Source organism: Eschscholzia californica, unplaced genomic scaffold, assembly GCF_041429995.1.
Source record: "Eschscholzia californica isolate CP2 unplaced genomic scaffold, dmEscCali1.0.p SCAF_1, whole genome shotgun sequence".
Taxonomy (NCBI): Eukaryota; Viridiplantae; Streptophyta; class Magnoliopsida; order Ranunculales; family Papaveraceae; genus Eschscholzia; species Eschscholzia californica.
This window is the reverse complement of record NW_028238198.1, coordinates 27,636,209-27,658,026: the sequence shown is the minus strand read 5'-3', so window position 1 is coordinate 27,658,026 and position 21,818 is coordinate 27,636,209. Positions and strand designations below refer to the sequence as shown.

At 37.2% G+C, this 21,818-nt stretch overlaps 4 protein-coding genes across 7 annotated transcripts; 1 reads left to right on the top strand and 3 right to left on the bottom strand.

The window, feature by feature from the left end:
- Nucleotides 1-218: 218 nt before the first annotated feature.
- On the bottom strand, nucleotides 219-5,729 carry LOC147565693 (phosphatidate phosphatase PAH1-like). Of its 3 annotated transcripts, XM_086652190.1 has the most exons (12): nucleotides 5,595-5,729; nucleotides 5,407-5,505; nucleotides 3,379-4,991; nucleotides 2,677-3,275; nucleotides 2,503-2,576; nucleotides 2,064-2,148; nucleotides 1,693-1,779; nucleotides 1,279-1,351; nucleotides 1,116-1,159; nucleotides 881-1,009; nucleotides 690-791; nucleotides 219-581 (listed from the first exon to the last, which is right to left on the bottom strand). In XM_086652190.1, the coding sequence occupies exons 3-12, from the start codon at nucleotides 4,787-4,789 to the stop codon at nucleotides 525-527; spliced, it is 2,661 nt and encodes an 886-aa protein (XP_086508316.1). In that variant the 5' UTR covers nucleotides 4,790-4,991; nucleotides 5,407-5,505; nucleotides 5,595-5,729; the 3' UTR covers nucleotides 219-524. The 3 variants fall into 3 exon arrangements, with proteins under 3 accessions (XP_086508316.1, XP_086508315.1, XP_086508317.1); XM_086652189.1 differs by lacking the exon at nucleotides 5,595-5,729 and having other exon boundaries at nucleotides 5,300-5,518; XM_086652191.1 differs by lacking the exon at nucleotides 5,595-5,729 and having other exon boundaries at nucleotides 5,407-5,515.
- Nucleotides 5,730-7,332: 1,603 nt separating this feature from the next.
- Nucleotides 7,333-9,515, top strand: LOC147565692 (chalcone--flavanone isomerase-like). The gene is made up of 4 exons (XM_086652188.1): nucleotides 7,333-7,677; nucleotides 7,754-7,912; nucleotides 8,110-8,330; nucleotides 8,833-9,515. Exons 1-4 carry the CDS (start codon nucleotides 7,395-7,397, stop codon nucleotides 9,070-9,072), a joined length of 903 nt encoding a protein of 300 aa, XP_086508314.1. The 5' UTR covers nucleotides 7,333-7,394; the 3' UTR covers nucleotides 9,073-9,515.
- Nucleotides 9,516-12,324: 2,809 nt separating this feature from the next.
- LOC147565691 (uncharacterized) lies at nucleotides 12,325-19,820 on the bottom strand. Of its 2 annotated transcripts, none has more exons than XM_086652185.1 (4): nucleotides 18,988-19,820; nucleotides 18,138-18,357; nucleotides 15,016-18,032; nucleotides 12,325-14,933 (listed from the first exon to the last, which is right to left on the bottom strand). In XM_086652185.1, the coding sequence occupies exons 2-4, from the start codon at nucleotides 18,159-18,161 to the stop codon at nucleotides 13,559-13,561; spliced, it is 4,416 nt and encodes a 1,471-aa protein (XP_086508311.1). In that variant the 5' UTR covers nucleotides 18,162-18,357; nucleotides 18,988-19,820; the 3' UTR covers nucleotides 12,325-13,558. The 2 variants fall into 2 exon arrangements, with proteins under 2 accessions (XP_086508311.1, XP_086508312.1); XM_086652186.1 differs by having other exon boundaries at nucleotides 15,016-18,029; nucleotides 18,988-19,718.
- A 557-nt stretch (nucleotides 19,821-20,377) lies between these two features.
- LOC147565690 (Histone superfamily protein) lies at nucleotides 20,378-21,142 on the bottom strand. Its single transcript, XM_086652187.1, has 2 exons — nucleotides 21,082-21,142; nucleotides 20,378-20,936 (listed from the first exon to the last, which is right to left on the bottom strand). The coding sequence occupies exon 2, from the start codon at nucleotides 20,906-20,908 to the stop codon at nucleotides 20,597-20,599; it is 312 nt and encodes a 103-aa protein (XP_086508313.1). The 5' UTR covers nucleotides 20,909-20,936; nucleotides 21,082-21,142; the 3' UTR covers nucleotides 20,378-20,596.
- Nucleotides 21,143-21,818: the final 676 nt, after the last annotated feature.

Below are 21,818 nucleotides of genomic sequence, written 5' to 3'. Positions count from 1 at the left end.
AACTATGAATTATGTTTGGAATAACCCCATGTTAATTATGAAAGGAACCGGCAATTAGTTCTGCTCTTGAGCTAACTTTTGATGTGAGAGAAACAGACCAACTATGCAGGGTTCGCAGTTAGGTCTTTGGTTGGTTAAAAAACAATATCTCCACTGGCAAAAACCTCAACCAACAAGATTGAGCCATCCCAAATCGAAGTAAATCTTATTAAACAAAAATGAGAAAAGGGTTCCCTTTTTTCTTTTCTTTTTTCGCTTTCTCTTATTCAGTAAGAAACACTTCTGGTTCTGACTAAAACTCCCAGAAGGTTTAAATGGTTCAAAGATTACAAGAGTTATTTGACTGACAACATGAGGAAGAAAAATGTTACTATTACAATCTAGAAGACGAATAAATATGAAAGACTAAGCTAACAGTGAACAGAATAATCTGATTTCTTCTCCCTCATCATACTCTCCAAATTTCTATATTATGTTGAGCAACCGGCTTTCCTCAAATACGTTCTTCTACTGTTGAGAGCTATCTATAAGTCAATATTTGGCAACGGCACTTTCCAGTAATTCCAAGAGTTAAAATCCTCCTGTATATCGAACATTTCAGGGGTTACCGGAATATTAAAACAGAATGTTTTCGTTATGGGGACTTTTAAGTTTTCAGAGTTCTAACAAGGAAGAAGTTTTAGTCATACCTGCTCGACGAGCGAAGAAGGTGGAAACATGTCATTGACTAGTGTGTGCAAGGAAGTATATGATTTTACATCGATCCGGTGTTGACTAATGGCTACCTCACCCTGCAAATTTAAGACATGAAACATTAAGTTATATTTGCTGTTTTGTTTAGTCGGAAGAAACTGAGAACAAAAAGAGGGAGCACAAGTACCTTAGGATTGATGATAAATATTTTGCCTTTTGGTATTCCGATCTTCCTATAACTGAGTTCATCAGTGTCTCTATTCCCAAAACCAGCATAGAAAGGATTGTAATCAGAAGGAAACAGTGCTTTAATATCCTGTCAAAATAAGCCCAGAACGAGAGATGTTAAAGATTGAAAAGATGATAAAGTTATGCAACACAAGTGAAGTACGGAAAATCGTTTCATTCTAAGAAAGACTTACCTCCAAACAAGCTATCTTGAATTCATGTGGTGCTCTTCTTATGACTGAAAAGGAAAAAATGTTGTCAACTACTAGAAATCCAGGTGAACCAGACATCCGACCAAGTGATGCCACAAAGTCAAATGAGTTCACTCCAAATCTAAATAGGCGGAAAAGACCTAACCTTCCCGAAACAACGAAGGAAATAGCCCATCGGGCGAAATGACGACTGGCCCATTAGGTAAAGCTTTACCGTCCTGCAAGCACAAACTAGTTATTAATTCTTTAGAGCAGTTTAAAACCATAAATTAGTCGGAATATGGAAGAGTTTACTTAAAACAAGAACTAAGAGAAAACCCCATACTAGTGATATCACTTCGTCAAGTTTTCTATTTGAACTTGGCTTTCTCGCAGTGGAGAGCCACATTTGTTACCACCCAACCGAAGTGTCCTTCCACAATTTCAAGCAATTTTAAGCTATACTAACAGATTAGACTCTTGGCAAGGAAGCATTGATCCTATGGGAGACCAAGGAAGTAGACAACCCAAAACATGAAGAAGTGAGATCGGAAGATCAAGAATGCAAGTGATACATTACCTGTTTTAAGTTGAGGAGAAAACTCCTGGTTAGATATGCCTGAACGATTGCACGTGCACTTAGAAAAAGTAGCTGATAACCATTTTCCTGCAAGATGCAACCAAGGTATGAATTTCAATCTCCAATAGAAAGCCCACTTTCCCCTCCCCGAAAAATTTAATGAACATAAGTAGAATGCCCAAAAGAAATGCGTAAAGTGAAGGTCATTAACAAAAGATTGCTTCACCATCTCCATTGGTACAAAGGTAAAAATGAGAATACAATCCTGCTCTGGGTTAGGCACTATAAAGGTATGATTTTTCTTTCCTTTTCCTTTTAGAAGGAAAGCAAGAAGTGTCTTACCAAAAAAATCATGATAGTTGGACGGATACCTTAATTGCAGAGAAAAGATGTGCCACACCAGATTGTGTCCAATCTTTCCCAACTAACGGCATGAATTGTCCCAGAACATCAGACCTGCAGATACACATACAAATGAATCAATCACATTCCATCAATAAAAGCTAGCCATAGCTTGCAAGAGTCTTCCCGTTCTGGGTACAAAAGATATCTTATGATTTTATTTTTCATCAAAGCAACTTACGCATTTAACCGAAATGGGGAGGCAACAGAACGAGCATGTTGCATTTCGATATACATTTATAAGCTCGAAAGAATGAACATTTACAAGAAAACAAAAATTGCCCAAATTTGCCAGTTTATGGTATAGAACTATAGATAAATGTTCCTACACCTTGCTGAAATGAATATTTAGCAAGTTTTAGGTAACATTCAATTTGCACTGACATGTTAGAACCCAAAAAGGCTTACTTGGTTATGGTCCCATCAACATCAGAAATAACTATTCTTGCATTCCACTTCCATAAGTAAATATGGGCATCAACCTGTAAGGCGATTATAGTTACGTCAGTTAACACATTAAACATATCCTGACTAAACTGGCCGGCCATATCTGAGCTTATATGCCTAAAAACTACAACAGACCTGTTGTGTTCCCAACACCCTGGTAGAGAAACTGAAGGTTATCACATTTTGGCCATCTTTCAGATCCAAGGAAGCAATCTGTTCAGTAGTAGGAACATTTGTCCTTACAAGTTGCTTGTGAGGAGACTCATTACCACTACCAGATTTTAGAATTGGTTCCACAAGCGGGTTCAGCGAGTCAGACTCAGAATCAACAAATACTTCCTCGCTCGACGCAATGCTAGTAGTGTGCTGAAGGGTTTTAACCCTCCTGAAAGGATTCGGCCAGAGCCTCCATCTTCGACCAGATGGAGTAGTTGTGAGTCTTGGAGAGTCTTCCGCAGACTTTAGAGTCTCGTCTTTCTCAACAGGAATTGCATCACTCGGCTCAATGGGTAAATCCAAACCAAATGCAACCATTCCTAGTACTAAAGGTGCAGCTTTCTCCCATGTAAAATATCTTCCTTTAAATCTAACAACAAGATTTTGGTTCTTCGTAATTGATGATGCAGAAGCTTTGAACTCTTCCTCGGATACACGGTGTGCATCAAAGGCTTCACTCGCAGAACCCAGCCCCATACCAGCAAGTAGTAAGTGCCCACCCAGTGAAAGCTCAAATTCTGCATATAATAATGGAAAAATCCAATCACATATATGTTTAACTAGACATAAAAAATAGTGGCACCTGACATCATATCTAACAAAGTTGGAGGTTACCCATACCAGACCTCTTTTTCTCGGGATTAGAGCTACAAGGTTCCCGATCATGTTCAAGATCTTGTACATTATTTTGCTCGCCAGAAGCTTGAGGTGACGAGCTAAACTGTTCATCCTTCATCTCTTGTTCATTACTTGTCGAATACTCAGAGATGTTATCTGAAACTATACCCTCCGAGTTATCTATAGTTAAGGCCTTATTCTCGGGGGATAAATTTTCAACCCGCAAAGGCAACTCACTGTTGCATGGAAAACCAGATAGTGTCTGACCCAACCCAGCACTATTACCAACATCAAGGACATTTTGATTTTCCTTCAATTCTGGGGCGGCGTCCGGATGAGTATTTTCAATCAAAGCATCGATATTACCTTTCACCTCTAACTCCATGCACGGAGACGCTCTCTCTTGAATCTCTTCATCCCGAGCATGTTCATCCAACTCAAGAAATTCTACAGAGCTTTTAAAAATCTCTCTCCTCCTCAAACTAATACCATCCCCTGAACAATTACAGTCAACAAGATCATTTATTATGCTTTGATTGTTTTCAGTATCCCCAGCCTCTTGAACTCGACTCACCACTTGCCTCTTAACTTCACAAACTTCGACTAGACGCCCAGAAGCAGTAGCATCGCCATTCATTCGGGCAACAGCTTCACATGAAGTATTATTAGGTCCTTCGGAGGCATCATTATCAGCTATGTAATTAGAATCCCATGTATCTCGACTACTCCTAAACTCGTCATTCCCACCAAATTCAGCTCCTTCACCAGGACCTAGATGAAACTGTGGTGTACTTAATTGCACATTATCCATATTCTCTTCCGAGGAAGATATTGGTGCAGTTAGAACATGACCATCTACACTAATAAAAACCACTTCCGAATCTGAACCTTGAGATTCCACTACATTCTCTAACTGATCTAAGCTCTCATAACTATAACCATCATAATCTGATTTTCTAAAAGAATCGTCATCATCTAATTCAACATTCTCAATTTGAGGCTTACCTAATGAAACACACTCGTCCGTCTTTAAGACATCACTCTTATCATCAAGATTATGATTCTTGATATTATTGTTATCATCTTGGGTACCTTCGAAACCGTCAGAACTCTCAACAACCTCATTGTCTTTACTAGAAACAACCTCTCTTATGAAATAGGCTTCCCCCGAATTATCTAGGTACATATGGAAATTAGCTTCGACACCATTAACAGATATTCGAACAATCTTTTCGGCGCCTTTTAAAACGCCTTGAAATTTACCAAACCTAACATACCAAGGTGTACTACGGTAGGTCCCATCTTGTTGTTCAACAACAATGACATCAACAGCCCCACCAAAGGGATGAAAAGGGGTGGCAACTGAATACACACCTTGAGAAATTAGACTTCCTACTTTACCAACTACATTCATTTTTGTCTTTTCACTAATAACCCATTAAAGATTATCAAAAACCCATCATAAAACCGTTAAAAAAAACCCTAATTCTCAATCTTTCTTCTATGATATGATCAAACTGACATTCAGATAGAACACACAGTGAAAATGAAACAAACTAATGTTTCAGAAGAACTCTGATTTTGTTTTTTTTCGTTGGAATTGTGTCTCGTGATATCTGCAACGGAAATTCAGAAGAAACAAGAAAACAACAAAAAAGAAGAAATTGTAAGAAAAATAAACTAAATTCAGAATTAAGCTAAACCCCAGAAAATGGGATGACAGTAACAGAATTAAATTTAGCTCATTTATGAACCCTAGATGTGATGAAATTTGGGAATTGAATTCTTATAATTTCAAGAACAACAAGAATTGAAAATGAAAGAATTAGAAAAGAGAGAGAGTAAGAAAGATTTCAAATTTAAATGATCATGAAAAAGTAGAAGAAAGAGAATGAAAGAAGAAAGAGTAAAGAGATGAACTTACAAATTAGAAAGAAGAATTTGGGGTGAGGGTTTTCGGAGGATTCGAGGAAGAAGAAAAAGAAGACACAAGTAAAGAAAGACCTGACAAGCTTATGATGATAGACTTACTCCATGTGTTTGTTTTCTCCCTCTTCTCTCTTTTTTTTGATTTTTCCTTTTATGTGGCATGAGTCTAGGGAGTTCCATCGGATAACGTTTTTTATTGCTCTTCTTTCGGAAATGAAAACAAAAAAAAAATACATTTATGATATATATCGATTAAATATGTAAAATTTGCGAGATAGTGGATTACGTACCATACATATGTGTAAGTTTTCGTATAGGTGAACTAGGAGGTAGATTGATCGATTGTAGTACTGGATGGTTGAGCAAGGGAGAGAGTTTTATCAGAAAAACCGACAACCTTTTGATTTTTTAGGGAGATCGAGAACTAATAAAACGATAATTTTTGTTAGAGTATTACCAAGAGCAGAGCCAGGGGCGACGACCTCTGGCTGCAGTCGGGGGTATAATTCGGTATAACAGAAGAAGAATATCTATTTACAATGTGGTAGGGAGGTAGCCGAGACGGTCGTGAGCTATGTCAAGCGCCATATCCATCAGAGTTCAAAACTATGTTGTATTTATTTTCACTTTTAGTCTCTTATTTCTAGATCAAATTCTTTTTTTACCATTTTGTATGTGCTAAGTCAAGTTTTAACCCTTTTGTTAGATTTCATCCGAGCTATGTTTTAGTTATTTCGTTATCCCAAAATTATCAATAATCTCATACACTATAAACTGTTAAGGTTAATTTTTTTTAAATTCTTTATGTTTGAACTATAAACGAACTTTTACATATTCGGCAAAAACTGTTTTTCAAATACTACATGTTAATGCACATAAATGGAATTTTTGTTTCTAAACAATTTTAGACTAGTCTGGGTAACTTTAAATTCTGGCTCCGCTCTTAGTAGTTACCAAGTTAGTTTCACGTTGTAAGAATACTACACTGCTTTTCCAAAACAATCGATATACACATCCCGACATGTCACCCCACCGGGTTTCGATCGGGTTTCGTGCCGGAATGAGGATCATTTTCCTTTCCAAAATAACTAGATTGTGTAGTTCAACAAAAAAAAACTAGATTGTTTTCATGTATATATAGGTAGTTCATCTATTTTCATGATCCTTCTATAATTTAGTTGCCTACAAAACCAGCTTCCTCTCTTATAAGTTTAATATGTCAACTAATTTATCTATTCCTTCATCAAAAAAAAACAACTAATTTATCTATTCTATTCATAAAAAAAAAAACTAATTTATCTATTCTTATATAGAATGTCCAAATAGGATGTATTTATCGTATGGAGAGACATTTTTCACTCAGATTAAAACTCGTCATCCTAATTTGTTATTTTTGTCAAAAATAAAGTAAATTTCGAATAAATTGGTTATTTAAAATTCATCAAAAAATGTGACTATGGCATAGTAGAACCAACTCATAGTTTAATTTTAATTTGTCGTGCTTATCACATCTTGTTGTTGTATCAATGACATGTAATTACTAACGTAAATCGCAGTCTATATTTTTACTAAAAGAAAAAATAGAAAACTTCTTTCAAACTCCAGATATTAATTTCATTTTGGCACCTATAAGATGGCCAGTTTCCAAATTAGTCCCTTGAATTTTACTTCTGTTAATTTTTCCTTCCACAACAATTACTTTTTATATTCAATACCAACTTTATCCTTTAGATCATTTTTCATTTTTTTCACCCACTAATTAAATTACTTTTCCTCTCTTTAATTTATTTCTTACTTCTTTCTCCATTATCTTTTCTTTATCTATTATCTTATAGGTTGATTGGGTCCAACCATGTAAACCAACAAAATGGGAGTGCCCCATATAGCGTCAAAACAGAAGTTGGCCACTTGTTGATCAAGGATTTACCTTTTCAAACAACCACTCGTTTGTTTAGATAATTCACATCCACTATCATTTTCTAAATTTTAACTAATTATAGATTGCCTTTGTCTTTTCAAACTATAAATATGGCTAATTTCTACTAACAAAAATATTAACTAATCCTAAATAAACAAAAAAAAGAAAGAAAATGACTACTAGTTTTTCATCCTTCCCAATGTCTATGTTCTTCAATTTCCTTTTTATATTTAGTCTTTTGGCTGCAGAAAAATGCAATGCTCATTTGAAGCCGCCGCCACCACAACCTTCCGCTCAACAACCGTCTACAGCGCCTTCAACGATGGTACAACCGCCTGCGACAGCATCAGGTGATAAACTTCCTGTAATAGGTGGAACTGTTGTTGCGGGTTTTAGTTATCGTGCCTATGTGCAACCTCCCGGCTGCATGGAATTACTATTCCTTGCTGGAACAGGTTTTAAATCTTTGTCTTTTGAAAATTTTGTTTTATTTTCTGAAAAATGAATTACAGCGAAAATCTTTTGTTGTAGGGGTGAAGAATATCGTGGTTGAGGGTAAAGAAGTCCTACATTCAAGTTGTGGATTTTACTTGAGTCCCAAATGTCTTCCATTCATCGGAGATAAATGGAAAGGAAAATTGATTGATCAATTGGTGCAAACGGTTGAATATTTCTTAGATTTAGCTAAAGGTAACTCATATTTTATCTTTTTCCTTCGTTGTCAATTTTTTTTTATTTCACTAGTGCAATATTTACCACAAATTTACGGAAGATCCGTGCATACACATCTCGATGAAGATCTCTAGTGATGGAAAACTCAAGTCGAGTTGTGAGATGGTTGTACGTAAAGAAAAATAGTGCTTAAATGCTATACTATGTACATGCAGGACCATTCGATAAATATTGTAAAGTAAGGGTTTTAGTGGCAACAAAGGGTGAGGAATTTGCAAAGAAAATAACGGACGGCTGCCAAGACATTTTAACAAAATCCCAACAATTGGGAGAGCAGGAGAAGGCTGCCCTTGTTAAATTTGGTGAAGCCTTTAAAGGGAAAACGTTTGAAGCTGGTGCAAGCGTTCACATTACACTATCTGGAAGCACTCTTACAGTAAGTAAATTCTTGTTTGGCCCTCAATTTATAACCAATTCATCTTTTAGCTCCCCATATAATTGGCATAATTTTAAATTTGACCTCTAAACTAACGTCTTTGGTAGGAAACTAGGAATGTTAAAAAATTTCTTTTTACTTCCGAAATTACCCTTGTCATATCTTGACTATTTAACCGACTAGAAATCGAGAAACAATTGGTCAAATACTTTATCAACGGATCACTTCCAAATTTTATCTCTTTCTCGTGTCTTTTCAATATTTTTGTACGGTGTCTTTCGATTTTTCTCGTTTTCAATACAAGTGTTTTTCTCTCCTTATGCCCTTTCTCGTAAGCTCATTATGGCAAAACCTTCTTACGAATAAAAACAATAAGAATTATATATCCTCCAATCATTTTGCACGCGTCACCTATTCGGACTCACTTTTTTACCTTCATGTAATCTATATACTCTTACACTTTGCTTACACCTTAAGCTTATCAATGTTTTGGTGAAAAAAGGTGGCATTTTCAAAGGAGGGATCGTTAGTAGCATCAAAGGAGGGAGCAATAACAATAGATTGCAAGGCAGCAGGAGAAGCATTTATAATGACAGTAATTAACCAACATACTTCAATCAGGGAATCAATCACTAAAAAGATAGCTGATCTCTGTGCACTAGCACCACATAACTTTGTCCCAATGGATTTTATTGCCCAAAGAATTACAGATTTGTGTGGTAATTTTGTTCATAAACCATAGTTATTCAACCTCTAAACCCCAAAATTATTTTCGTATATAAAAATAAATTTTGCTTCTCAAGAAGTTGAAGATTCGAAAGGGTTATACTTCTCTTGGTCTAGAGTTTATATCAACTTTGAAAGCTTCGGTAATAAGTTTGTATGTTCCATTTGTACTTCAGTCCAGCAAACGATGTTACATATGCCGTTTCTGAGACTAAACTACAACGTAGAGGAGTACCGATTGTTCGGGATTTAGTATTGGACTGGATTCTAGAATTTTGGATTTAGTATTGGGCAGGATTTTGTGGGATATATTAAGTCTGTTATCCACAAATGCCTTTTGTTTAGGGTTATGCATGTTTGTTCAATGTAAACTTACCTTTTTTTTTGTTGAAGAATGTAAACTTTACTTTGGGTCAAGTGTAATCCTTGGTATGTTATTAATACAAATATTATTATTTACTGTTTGCTTTTGTTAAACATATGGTCTACCTTTATTTCAGATGGCTTAGTTTAGTACTTTAGTGTCATGTATTTGTGCTAATAACATAATATTAGTTGTTATTGTTACTGCTCGTTATAGAGATCCTAAGCTAAAAACGATGAGCAGAGCCCATTACAAATCACATCACTGGGGACAATTATGAAAACGATGATCAGTTCACCAAAATGTCCCATTAAACATGACCAGCTTTCAATTTAGTCTCTTTATTTTTATTTTTCCGTCTATTCCTCCGTCAAACATTAATAACGCATCATTTTCTTACTCAATTTGCCCATCTTACTAAAGATTATTGAAAGGCCCATATCTTAAGATACAAGACTCGTTATTACATGTCAAATCTAGTCCTTCAAATCAAATGGACTTTTTTGAGTTTTCAAAATATTTCTTTGGCTTTTCCACTCTCTTTTCACACAAATTTTTTTGGGTTAATTCCGTTTTAGCCCCCGATTTGTGACCAACTGGCCGTTTTAGCCCCTAATTGTGTCCGGCAGTTCGTTTTGGCCCCAAAAAATTCCTAAATGGCCCCAAATTTTTTCAACCTCCCAATTCTACCCCCATGGCATTTCTGTAATTATTTTTTTTCTTATTCTTTGTCCACCTCATCTAACAATTGACACATCACTCTGTCCACCTCACCCTTCTTCTCCGGCGAAAGGTTGCCGGCCGGAATAAAAAATTCCGGCCGGCCACCTTTACCAAATTTTTTTTTTTCATTTCTCTCTCTTCTTCATCTCCTTCTTTCTCTCTCTTCTTCTTCTCTCTTCTTCTTCATCTCCTCTCTCTCTCTCTATAACTCCGGCGAAGGGGCGGAGCCCCTTCGCCGGAGAACCAGACCTTCAAGGTCTGGTTATAGAGAAAGAGAGAGAGAGAGAGGAGATGAAGAAGAAGAAGAGAGAGAAAGAAGGAGATGAAGAAGAGAGAGAAATGAAAAAAAAAAATTGGTAAAGGTGGCCGGCCGGAATTTTTTATTCCGGCCGGCAACCTTTCACCGGAGAAGAAGGGTGAGGTGGACAGAGTGATGTGTCAATTGTTAGATGAGGTGGACAAAGAATAAGAAAAAAAATAATTACAGAAATACCATGGGGGTAGAATTGGGAGGTTGAAAAAATTTGGGGCCATTTAGGAATTTTTTGGGGCCAAAACGAACTGCCGGACACAATTAGGGGCTAAAACGGAATTAACCCAATTTTTTTCCAATTTTGTGGCATTTCTTCATCTTACACTTTCACGAAATTGTTGTTGCATTTTCCACTTCTTCGTCTTCTACTCCCATTTTTACCAAAGTTGTTGCTTTTGCTCTTGCTCAATCTATCAAGTTCTTCACCTCTTTGTTTCTATTAAATCAGTTCATGTGAAGGAAGAAAAGAAAAAGTGAAGAGATAATCTGAAAAATGAAAAAAATTCATGTCATTTAACAAGTAGTATTGAGAGGACGAAAAAAAATGACAACTCACTGACATCCGACAGAAAAATGAAAAAAGAGCCAAATTGGGAGTTGATCGTTTTTAAGGGGCCATTTTGACGAGTTGGCCATCTTTAGGGGGGCAAAACGAAATTAACCAAGGTTTAAATCTTTTGCAGAGGGATAAAATAGGTGGCCAATACGTGGACAACCAGTTTTTGTATATGGACAACAATTTTTCGGTCCGATGCGAGTCAATTATGCTTGACTTAGTTAACGTTGATTTAATAAGGGGACAACTCCACCGGACATTAAATATTAACACATACTAATTTGTGGACCATTAACAACACACAATAATTAAAATTAAAAAACCTAATTTCTTCAACCTAGGATATATTAAGTTCATGTTTTTTTTTTGAAGAATTCACCCTAACTTAATTTCTTATTCTTCCATAAACAACCATTACCCATCTCGAGAGAGATATATTCAGTTCATGTTATTATATGAAGTTATGAACCCTAGCTTGATTTCTTATTCTTCCATAAACAACCATTATCCATCTATCTCTCTCTAATAAACTACCACCAATTCTAAAGGAGATATATATTCAGTTCATGTTATTACATGAAACCTAGCTTAATTTCTACTCTTCCACAAACAACCATCACTCATCTCTTTTTCTCTCTCTAGACTACCATCAATTCTATAACAATATGACTAGTTTGATGAAGAAGATGTCGTGGAGTGAAGATGTTATGTTGGTAAGGGAGTTCCATGTAAATTTGAAGTGGAAGCCAGAAGGTCATGTGAGATTCAACATGAAGCAAATCCCCCGAAACAACTGCATATCACTGCTACTGTTTCAGAGAAAAGCCATGAAACAGTAGCAGTGATTGCTACTCTTGTGGGTGAATTCGAAACAAACAGGAGCAGTTTATGTTCGTCTTTCATGGATTTGCTTGTTGTTTGATCCAAAAATATGATTTTTAGGGTTTTTTTTTATTTGGAATAAAAGACAAGTAAATTTTGATCCCAGAAAATAAGGTCTAGTTTCTCTCTGCAAATTTGTAGGTGATGAAGAAGAACAAAGTCTAGGGTTTATGGAACAAAAGAGAGAAGACTTCAATTAAAATCTCTAATTCATAGAGGACAAGAGTGAAAAATAATAGAGTGTTGTCCCTTTAAAATGATTGTCCATATAAAATTAGTAATTTTTTTAGTTGTCCATATAAAATAGTTGTCCATATAAGAAAATTAGTCGTCCATATATTGGTCACCATAAAATAAGTAATGTTGGGTTACATAATTGTGGGAGAAGTGATGTTAGATTACATAATTGTGGTTACTCTTCTATGCTTACTTTCTTCTATTAAGTGGATTTTTTCAATCAAAAGGGATAAAATAAGTGATCCAACATTACTATTATGGCAAAATATAGGATTTTCTCCTTCACTTCTTCCACTGTCAACAATTTAATGGCATCTAGTTATGCTAAACTTTCACTGCCATTTCTAACTTTTCTTTCAGTTTTGTACCTATACCTTCCTCTTTCGAGATCGGAGCTCCTGGTTCGGAGGCTTCATCATCTACTTCTCTTTCACCTTTCAAGTTTACTTGTATTCTTTGCTATACACTCACCCTCGAACTTTGTTAAGTGAACCTTCTTCGCCCCATATTTTCGACCCGTTTGTTTCATTTACCCAAGCCTTTTACGTTATATTTGTAGACTTCATTCTGAAAATGAGGGTTCTGAAGAACTCGTAACCAGCAGAATTATATTTCATCCTGGCAGGTCATCTCTGATCACCATAACAATGCTCTGAAACTGAAATCCAGTTTTTCATTCCGTAAAAATACTGCAGCTTTTATAGTTGATCTGCTTCTATGATATTTTGAGTTAAAAGTGTCAAGAGAAACTTATCCACCTATAAAGATCAACCATGTCGTATCGAACTCTGTACTCTTTTACATAGCTCTGGTTAGTGTATTGCATGTCGTATCACCTATAAAGATCAACCCGGTATAAATCAGATGTCCATCCACATTCTACCGCATCGAAAACAGAAATCCAGCACCAAGCTGCCTTTGCCTTATTTCAACCATAGCCCCCACGGATTAACTAACCAAGTAGAATATTAACAGAGTTGGATACAGATCAGAACAAATTAAAGGACCGATGGAAAACTTGGTGATAGAACCTAAAAATTGAATATCATCTGTTCTTATGCTGGATCTGGGTTTAAAACTGGGTTAACCACTGAAGACAGAATCAGAACTTTGAAGAAATCCAAAATGACATTTGAATTGAAACTTCAAAATATGTATATATAACCAACTCATGTTTCGATCTTTAACCTTTGAACTTGTAAGATTCTGATCTTTTGAACAAATTTCAAACGTCATACTGAAGTCTCTATAATACAACCCACTATTGATCGTGACTGAATTCTCGCTTGTTCTTCATTACTTTTCACTCTCTCAAGTATGTACTATGAGTTGCGTGAGAATGGATGATAACAACACGTGAAACAATTCTTGTACCACTTCGAAGCAAAACTCGAGCACCAGGATAAGTCACAATGATAATAGCAGAATCAATACCGTCTTCTCTTCATATGGGAGGCATCATAATTAGCATCACCCCAACTTTGCTCATTACGCCAGTAATTTTCTTCTTGCTTTTCGATGCCTCTAGTTCTAGGTGCATTATCTGTTCGATTTTCCATTCGTCTATGAATTCCACTTCCCCTCAAACCCCCTGCCCTCCTGATATTCCCTCTCTCTCTCAAATTCTCTCTCTTAAACTCTCTCCCTCTCGAAATTTCTCGCTCATGAAACTCTGCATCTTCTGGATGAAACCTGTAAGGCCTTGGACAATCTTCCATATGATTACGGAAGTTCACTACATCAGAACCATTATATTGAGGGCAAATAGCTTCTCGGACAGGTATATGTCTCTCATTGCTCTTTCGTCTCCCATCATTGCCTACTTCGCCAACTATATCGTGAAACCTACCAGAGTGGATTCCTTCAGCGAATAAGTCATCACTTTCACTCCTTTCTCGAGGATCTACCATCTCGAACCTCCTCATGCTTCTAGACAAAGTGCGGCCAGATGGATGATCGAGATCTCTTGAGGAACCAATCCCCCTCATCTCATTACGTCTCTGAGACATGTAAGGAGTGGAATCATGTCTCCTAACCATTTCTTCAGGAAAACTAGGATGTTGGTGAGGAGATCTAGTCCTCTCCAATCTGTAAGTTCGAGGAGATCCCATTCTCTCCATCTCTGGACATCGAACAAACCCATTAGGAGATCTTCTTCTAGGTGATGTCCAGGGGCCAGGGGAGCGTGGTCTGAGTTGTGGAGGAGATTGGGAGTGAACTTCAGGTATATGTAGAGGAAGTCTCCTCCTCAAAGCTGAAAAGCTTCTACTTCCACGGATAAAAGAATCCTCTAATCGCTCATATTGAGATTGGGGATGTGAAAAACCAGTGTCCATCACCTCATCTGGCAACCCCCTCATGAACTTCTCTTCATGCCTAAATCCAATCAAATCGGGATCTTCTTCAGTGAAACTAGCTGGACTAATATCTCCCGGACCTCGGCAAACAAGTTGACCACCACGTAGCACAGGTCCCCCTCCCCCGACTCCAGGTGACAACCTCCTGGAGGCTCGACGGCAGAAGTTTGGTGACTCGTCATCAGTGAACTTCCTCCCTCCTCGTCCCCAACCTAAAGTCCTACCGCCCCTTGAAGCAGCAGTGCTAGACTTAGAAAACCGAAAACTAGTTCCACCATTACACTGTTCTGTAGGAAACTCATGATCATTATCCCATCTGCGATGTATATTTCGTGATTTACAATCACTCCTCCCTCTGGCAAACCTAAATTCTGATCGGGAGCTTCCAAATGGCTGATTTCGATTTCTCGTTCCTTCAAATTTAGAATCCAAGTACCTTCCTTCTCTGAAAAGACAACTAAACAAATCAAATATATTGCATGAAAAAAATATAAATAAACAGCTTTTAAGTGTATTAGAAATATCACCTACTCCCCCGTGTCTGTAGTTTATCACCTCTAAGTACTTCATTATTAAATCTTCGATCTTGGCTTTGCGATGCTAACACCTTCTCTGGAACCGATTTTGTTGTACATGATAATGAAACATTAGTAGCCCGGGGCAAATTTATGATCCGGCTTTGGTTAACTTTACTGTTAATTTCTTTAGCTGTTTCACTGCTTACACATTGTTCCGTGTTCGGAGATACTAAACAACTAGCAGCAAACGAACTAGTCCTGCTGACGTCGGCTGGCAGGTTGACTGTCTCATCCTTACCATGACTTACTGATGCCTCGCCTTTATCATCATTAGTCGTAACTACTTTGCTTGTGCTGGTTACTCCATCAGATGCTAATATAGCGGGGTCGACTTTCTCTATATCTCTTTGTGTGTGATTTAGTGGATTAACATCTTGGATAGATTTCTTCTCAAGCTCACTGCTTTGCAATGCAACTAGTGGATTTTCTTCTACACGTGCCACATTGTTGTGGCCCTGATCGTCCATTTTGTCAAGTGCTGTTTTCTCATGCAGTCCAAAGAAGTCGGCATTTTCTTTTTTTTCCATTTTTGTGTCACTATCCTGAATATTTACAATGGTGGGCTCACCAGAAAGATTAGATAGATAAATCCTCTTATCCTCATTATATGTTGCTTCTCTTTCAGCACAAAAGCCATCTTCTGGTGTATTATGCATCGGAGCTCGGACCTCTCCATCTTGATTTTCCATATCCTGCTTAAGATTTGGGGTCTCCTCTGTACCCTTACCATTGCCTATTGCATGATTACAATCTGGTTTTTTTTCGGTTTCGTTGGAAGGATCTTCCTGTGCAGATCCGTTGACCTTCTTACCACTTTTAGATACCTCTCCAGAGTGAACTGAACTCATATCAAGCTTCTGCATCTGATTTATTTTTGATTGGTCGGCAGTAGCAACATGCAGACATTCTTTACTATGTAAATGAGGCAAATCATCAGCAGATTTTGGTTCTTTTCTATCAGGATTCACTGAAAGGGTATCCGCGTCTGAAACTATAAAACCTATGATTTTACTTGCTTCACCTCCTTGCCTGCAAACAGGCATTCTTTTAACCGGAGACAGAGAAGAGTGGTCAGATACATTCCCAATACCAGACAACCCAGTAGGAGAAAGCTCAAGAGTATGTGACACCTTCCTAGTTACAGATATTTCCGAGTTGTGGGTTGGACCAGCTGAAGTAGTAGGAGTTTCAACACTACAAGTCCGAATCCCTGCTTGCACAGACACTTTCCCTTGTGTCTTGATGCTATCCTTGCTACTTTCTTGAACTGGTTCACATTTCACAGCCCTCTGAACTATAGATATCATATGACAAGTACTATTTGGTTTCTCCAAACACCCCTGAAATGGTTCATGTGAAACCCCTGCTTGCTCTGATATTTGTTCTACTCTCTTAAGGTTTTCTTCAACATCCTCGCTACTTTCCTGACCTGGTTCAAATTTCACAGCCCTTTGGACTACAGGTATCATATGAGCAGAGTTATTTGGTTTCTCAGAACACCCCTGAAATGGTTTATGTAAACCTCCTGCTTGCTCTGATATTTTCTCTACTCTCTTGAGGTTTTCTTCACTACTTCCCTGAACTTTAGATTTTACAGCTCTTTGGTCTTCAGATTTCATATGCCCAGTATTAGATAGTTTATGTGGCTCCTCGCGATTCCCCTGTAATGGTTCAGATTTTACAATATCACTCATTTTTAGACAGTCAACTTTTGCTACAGATTCTAACCTATTAACCTCATCAGATTGTTCAGATTTGACAATTCTATGATCAACCAATTTGGATGCTGACGCCAGCTTTTCGGGTAACACCACACTTCTTAAATCTACTTTCCTCGGACAGCCAGCTTCTGCTACAGAATCTAGTCTCCTACCCTCATCAGATCCTTGAGATTTAATGGTTCTCTGATCAACCAATTGGGATGTTGGCACCAGCTTTCCAAGTAAGGTCACTCTCCCTGTATCCACTTCCCTTGGAACACCAAAAACTTCCCGTCTCAAACTTGCAAGAGAAACCGAAGGATAGAGGCCTAGGCCTAAGAGATCATCCGATCTATTTTGTTGGTCAATAGGTCTTGACAGAGAACACTGATCATTCTTGTTAATAATGTTTTTTCCTAAACCAACAAGGGCTCCCTCTGATTTACTAACACTCATCCCTGTTGAGCCTATCTCGTGATTAATATCATGTTTGCCAGGCAAATCAACACCATTTCTAAGAGCAACAGCTGCATCTTTCTTTGAAGCCTCCCACGTCTCCATCGTGGTGTTCAAATCCCAGTGAGACCTGTTTGCACTCGGGTTGTCTTTTAGTTCCAACTTTCCATCATTACTATTGCTACCGGATTGCACCTTTGGCAATCCCAAGTTCCATTTATGGGGATCTAATTTCTCCTGATCCCTAGATGCACCTTCACTAGTTTCACAAGCTGAAGGCATATGCAAAGACACCTTTCGAGCTAATAACAAATCAGAGTTCCCAGGACTTCTTGACTCGGATTTGTCACTCGGTCTACTCAAGCTAAGTTCTACTTCACTAGTCACTGTTTCCTCTACTCCTGGAACATGATTTCCATATGATGCCAACTGAAGTTCAGTATTTTCAGGAAAAAACTTACATTTTGAATCCACTTGAGAAACAAAAACTGTCTGATCAGGACAACCTAGGCCAGAGTAACCAACCCTGTTCTTAACCAAGTTACCATTACTACCGTTCGATTTTTCTTCTCCTTTCTCCTGTAGTGAACACGTAGATTTACCAGCAAACCCAGATATCTCTGGATGACTACCTGCATTTGAAGATGACAGTGACTGACCAATAAATTGTTGCTCCTGAACTTCCAGTTCTGGTGGAGATGGTGTCTCCGGTGGAGGTGATGTGGGTTGAACCAACAAGAATCTCCTTTTCTTGATAGGAACACCTGCAATATAATAACTAGAGTGCCAAGAATGGGTAACAACTCCCTGCTGCCAATGGAAAATGAAATAATAAATACTCAAGAAGATAAATACAAAATAATGTACAACTCCTTAATGGTATCTAGTGTTACATAAAAAGAGAGCAAAAAAAACCTCTTCATTTCCCGAGAGCGGCATGTCTTCGAATTTCTATAGAACGACGTTTAGGAAAACACTGTGAACAATTGTGTGTAGAACCCTAAATGGTTATCGTGCCTGGTAATTTTCGCACTTAATTTGTTTTCCACATATAAATCAACCCCAAATTATTCAAACTATGCCAGAACGTAAGAATTGCTATATCCGGTTAGCTACCACCAATTCCATTGTGCCCCTGATGTAAATATTGCAGAGAATATAACATATTTAGAACCCGAAAAAAAGATTGAAGAACTCTATGAAACAAATGGTTAAGGAAATTGGTCAGCGAAGCATGGATAAAGCAAATTAAAAAAACAAGTAAATTCTGAATCTGAAAGATACATCATTTATTTTTCGACTTCACCGAAACCCAATCTAGATCATATTATTGTTGAATCCTTGAATAAGAAAGCAAACCGCCAACAAGGACCATATTCATAGTGTTTCATACACATCAGAGTTAACCTAATTAGTTATATTTAACAAAAACCCAATTCGCAATAAACCTACACAAATTGAACTTGAAATTTCCAATTTTTGAATTTGTTAACAAAGATCGATGTCCGATAAATATCAAGTTAATACAATAGAACTAGATCAAGATAAGAAAATAACTTAAGGATAGAGAGGCTCAAAGAAGAAGTAACCAGTTTGAATAAACCCTAACAAACAATTCAAGAATTATACATCAATAAATCTAGATCTCTGAATTTTAACTTGATTTTCACTGAAAACTCCAAGTCAAAATAGACTAGCAGTAGTCGGTAGAGACTAGAGAGAGAGAACGTGTGAATCATAGACCAAAAAGATGAAGGAAGATTACCTGATGATGACAGAGAAATTGATAGCGTTAAGGAAAATGAGATGAGAATCTGAAAAGAACAGAAGAAGGAGAGAAAAGAGGAAGGAAAATGGAGTATGAAGATTGATTGGAAAGGAAAGAGAGATGAGAAAAGTATTTTCCGCGGTTTCACTCATTCTCTCTCGGTCTTTAAGTAGGAGTATTAATTAGTACTATATCGGTTTTGTCCTTTTTGGAAGTTTTTTTCCCCTGGAAAAGACGGTACATGAGCACCCCCGTGCTCCCATTTACTCCCGTGGTCACACGAGCTCGTCACTTAGAGGATCACGATTGTCCCCACTACTTCTTGCCTATGGGGGATCATGCTTTCAGTTTTAACTCTTAGCACCTGCTCTTGTGGGATATTTACAAGGCCGCCCCTATAGAAATACTGTTACGGTTGTGGTTATACGAATTTTGGGATAAGAAGATAATTTTTGGGTGAACCATATTACAAGCTTCCTCGATCAAATTTGACTCCAATTTTTGCAAGAAAGAAAAAATTGACTCCAATTGATTTAGGAATTAGGAGAACCCAGGACTTGATTTAATATTCCTTTTCTCTATGCTACCACCTTCTCTATCACGTCCGGCTACCACCACTCTGACCACTACACACCATGTTAGTCTCTACTCTTTTTCCTCTCATCTTCGCCATTTCTCTCTCATCCTCGTCCTCTCCTCTCTCCCATCACCATAATTTTGTGAAGGGATGAAGTTTCCTTCTACGAAACCCTTCGCTTTAGAAGGGGGGCTCAACATTTTTTTCCTTCTTGCAATCTCGATTAGGGACCATCTCAATGGGGGGTTTAACCAATTTCAAGTTCTTAGAATAGAGTGACTCTAAATTAAGGAATTCAACTAGTTGTTTACAGAAGTTCTTTTGTCCATCCATCCAAGTTCCAACTATGTTGCAGGCATCACTCTATTTGCTTTGATTTGTTTTTGTAACTTAGGTTTAGGAATAGTGTTTTAGTAATTTATTTTTGTACTTTCTAATTCAAGTTGATAACTTAGAAAACAAGTTATAAGACATTTGACAATGAGGTCCCTTGAAGGAGATTCTAAATCATTGGTTGATTTCCTCACATCCACAGAATGGACGGTCCCTTGGGGAATCTCAACTAAGATAGAGAACCTACTTGTAGGGATGAGATCTCCACAAGTCAAGCCCATGCTAAATTAACCAAATTCCTTGAATCTTGCACATGGTAGTGGTGGTTGCGGTGGCCAATGGTAGTGGTGGTTGCGGTGGCCAATGTAGTGGTGGTGGTTGCGGTGGCAAACACAGTGGTGGTGCTGGTTTTTCATATGGCTAACCCAAGTTAATTGCTTAAAACTTAAAGAAAAAATAAAAAAATACTGCAACAAGGACAGAAGTGTTACTTAATTCCAAATCAACCATTAACCTTGATTACAAGATTCAAAACAACCCATAACAAGAAGATGACACTAATTACATCACAAGCTCTAATTTTTCAGAAATCAACCTAAGAAAGAAAATTACCCAAGAACAGAAACCCTAACCCCTAATTTTCATCCATACTTTTTTTTCTTGACAGCAAGACTTTTGGCAAACAAAAAAAAAACCCTAACCTCCAAACCCATATAAAGTCCTTCCTTGTCTCTTCAAAGCATAAACGACATCCATGGCGGTAACAGTCTTCCTCCTAGCGTGTTCAGTGTAAGTTACAGCATCACGAATAACATTTTCCAAAAAGATCTTAAGAACTCCTCTGGTTTCTTCATAGATCAAACCACTGATTCGTTTCACACCTCCCCTTCTTGCTAATCTTCTAATTGCTGGTTTTGTTATACCTTGAATGTTATCACGAAGAACTTTACGATGACGTTTTGCTCCTCCCTTTCCTAACCCTTTTCCTCCCTTTCCACGACCAGACATTTTGATTCACAAACGCTCAAAATTAATTCTGCAAATTAAGATTTAAAAGGCAAATTAGTAAATAAGATTTTCAGAAACAGATAGTAATTACTCGATTAAAATGAATACTAGTAATTTTGTTGTTAAGAACTGAAACCCTAATTTGAAATGAGGAAGAGAGATGAAACCCTAACCTGAAATTGGGAAAATTTGATTACCGATGAAATAGAGAGAGAAAAGAATGATGGTCAATTTAGCTTCGTTTGGTTTTTATAGTGAGAGAAACTGGTTTTAGTTGTAACGTCGATCCAGGTGAAATGATTTTCCGAGTTTTGGGACGTTGATAAATAATGAATGAACGGTGAGATTATACTAATAATTTGTACAGGATCGATGAGGTGGCAAAGGCGGGAGAATTGTGTTTTTGTTTGAACCATTTCGGCATCCAAATTTTCAATTTTTTATTGTTTTGCCGCATTTGCCTGAATTTTGCCGCCCATGTTTGTGCTCGTGTTTATGTTGAAATTCAATCTTTTTTTTCAGCCAAATGTTGAAATTCAATCTTGTTTATAGAGTCTCTAAAATTTTCAGCCCTCTAAATTTTTAAATGTGAAGAGTCTCAAAAATTTAGAGACTATAAATTTAATTTGTATCTTTAGGTGTATAATCTCTCTACACACAATTTTAACTTGTGTTTGTACGTGTATGACGTATGTGTACGAGATATCGATACTATTTTTTAACAATTTAAACAAATTTTCGACACATAGTTTTAGAAAATAACTTACAAAATCTATGAGATAAAAAAACTAAAAAAAATAATTAATCCAACTTTTTTTATATCACCAATGGAACATACAACCAGTCTGTTTTTGTGGGTGAATGACCGCACATTGTCGACTGTTTTTAATCTGAAAATATAAAAAAGAAT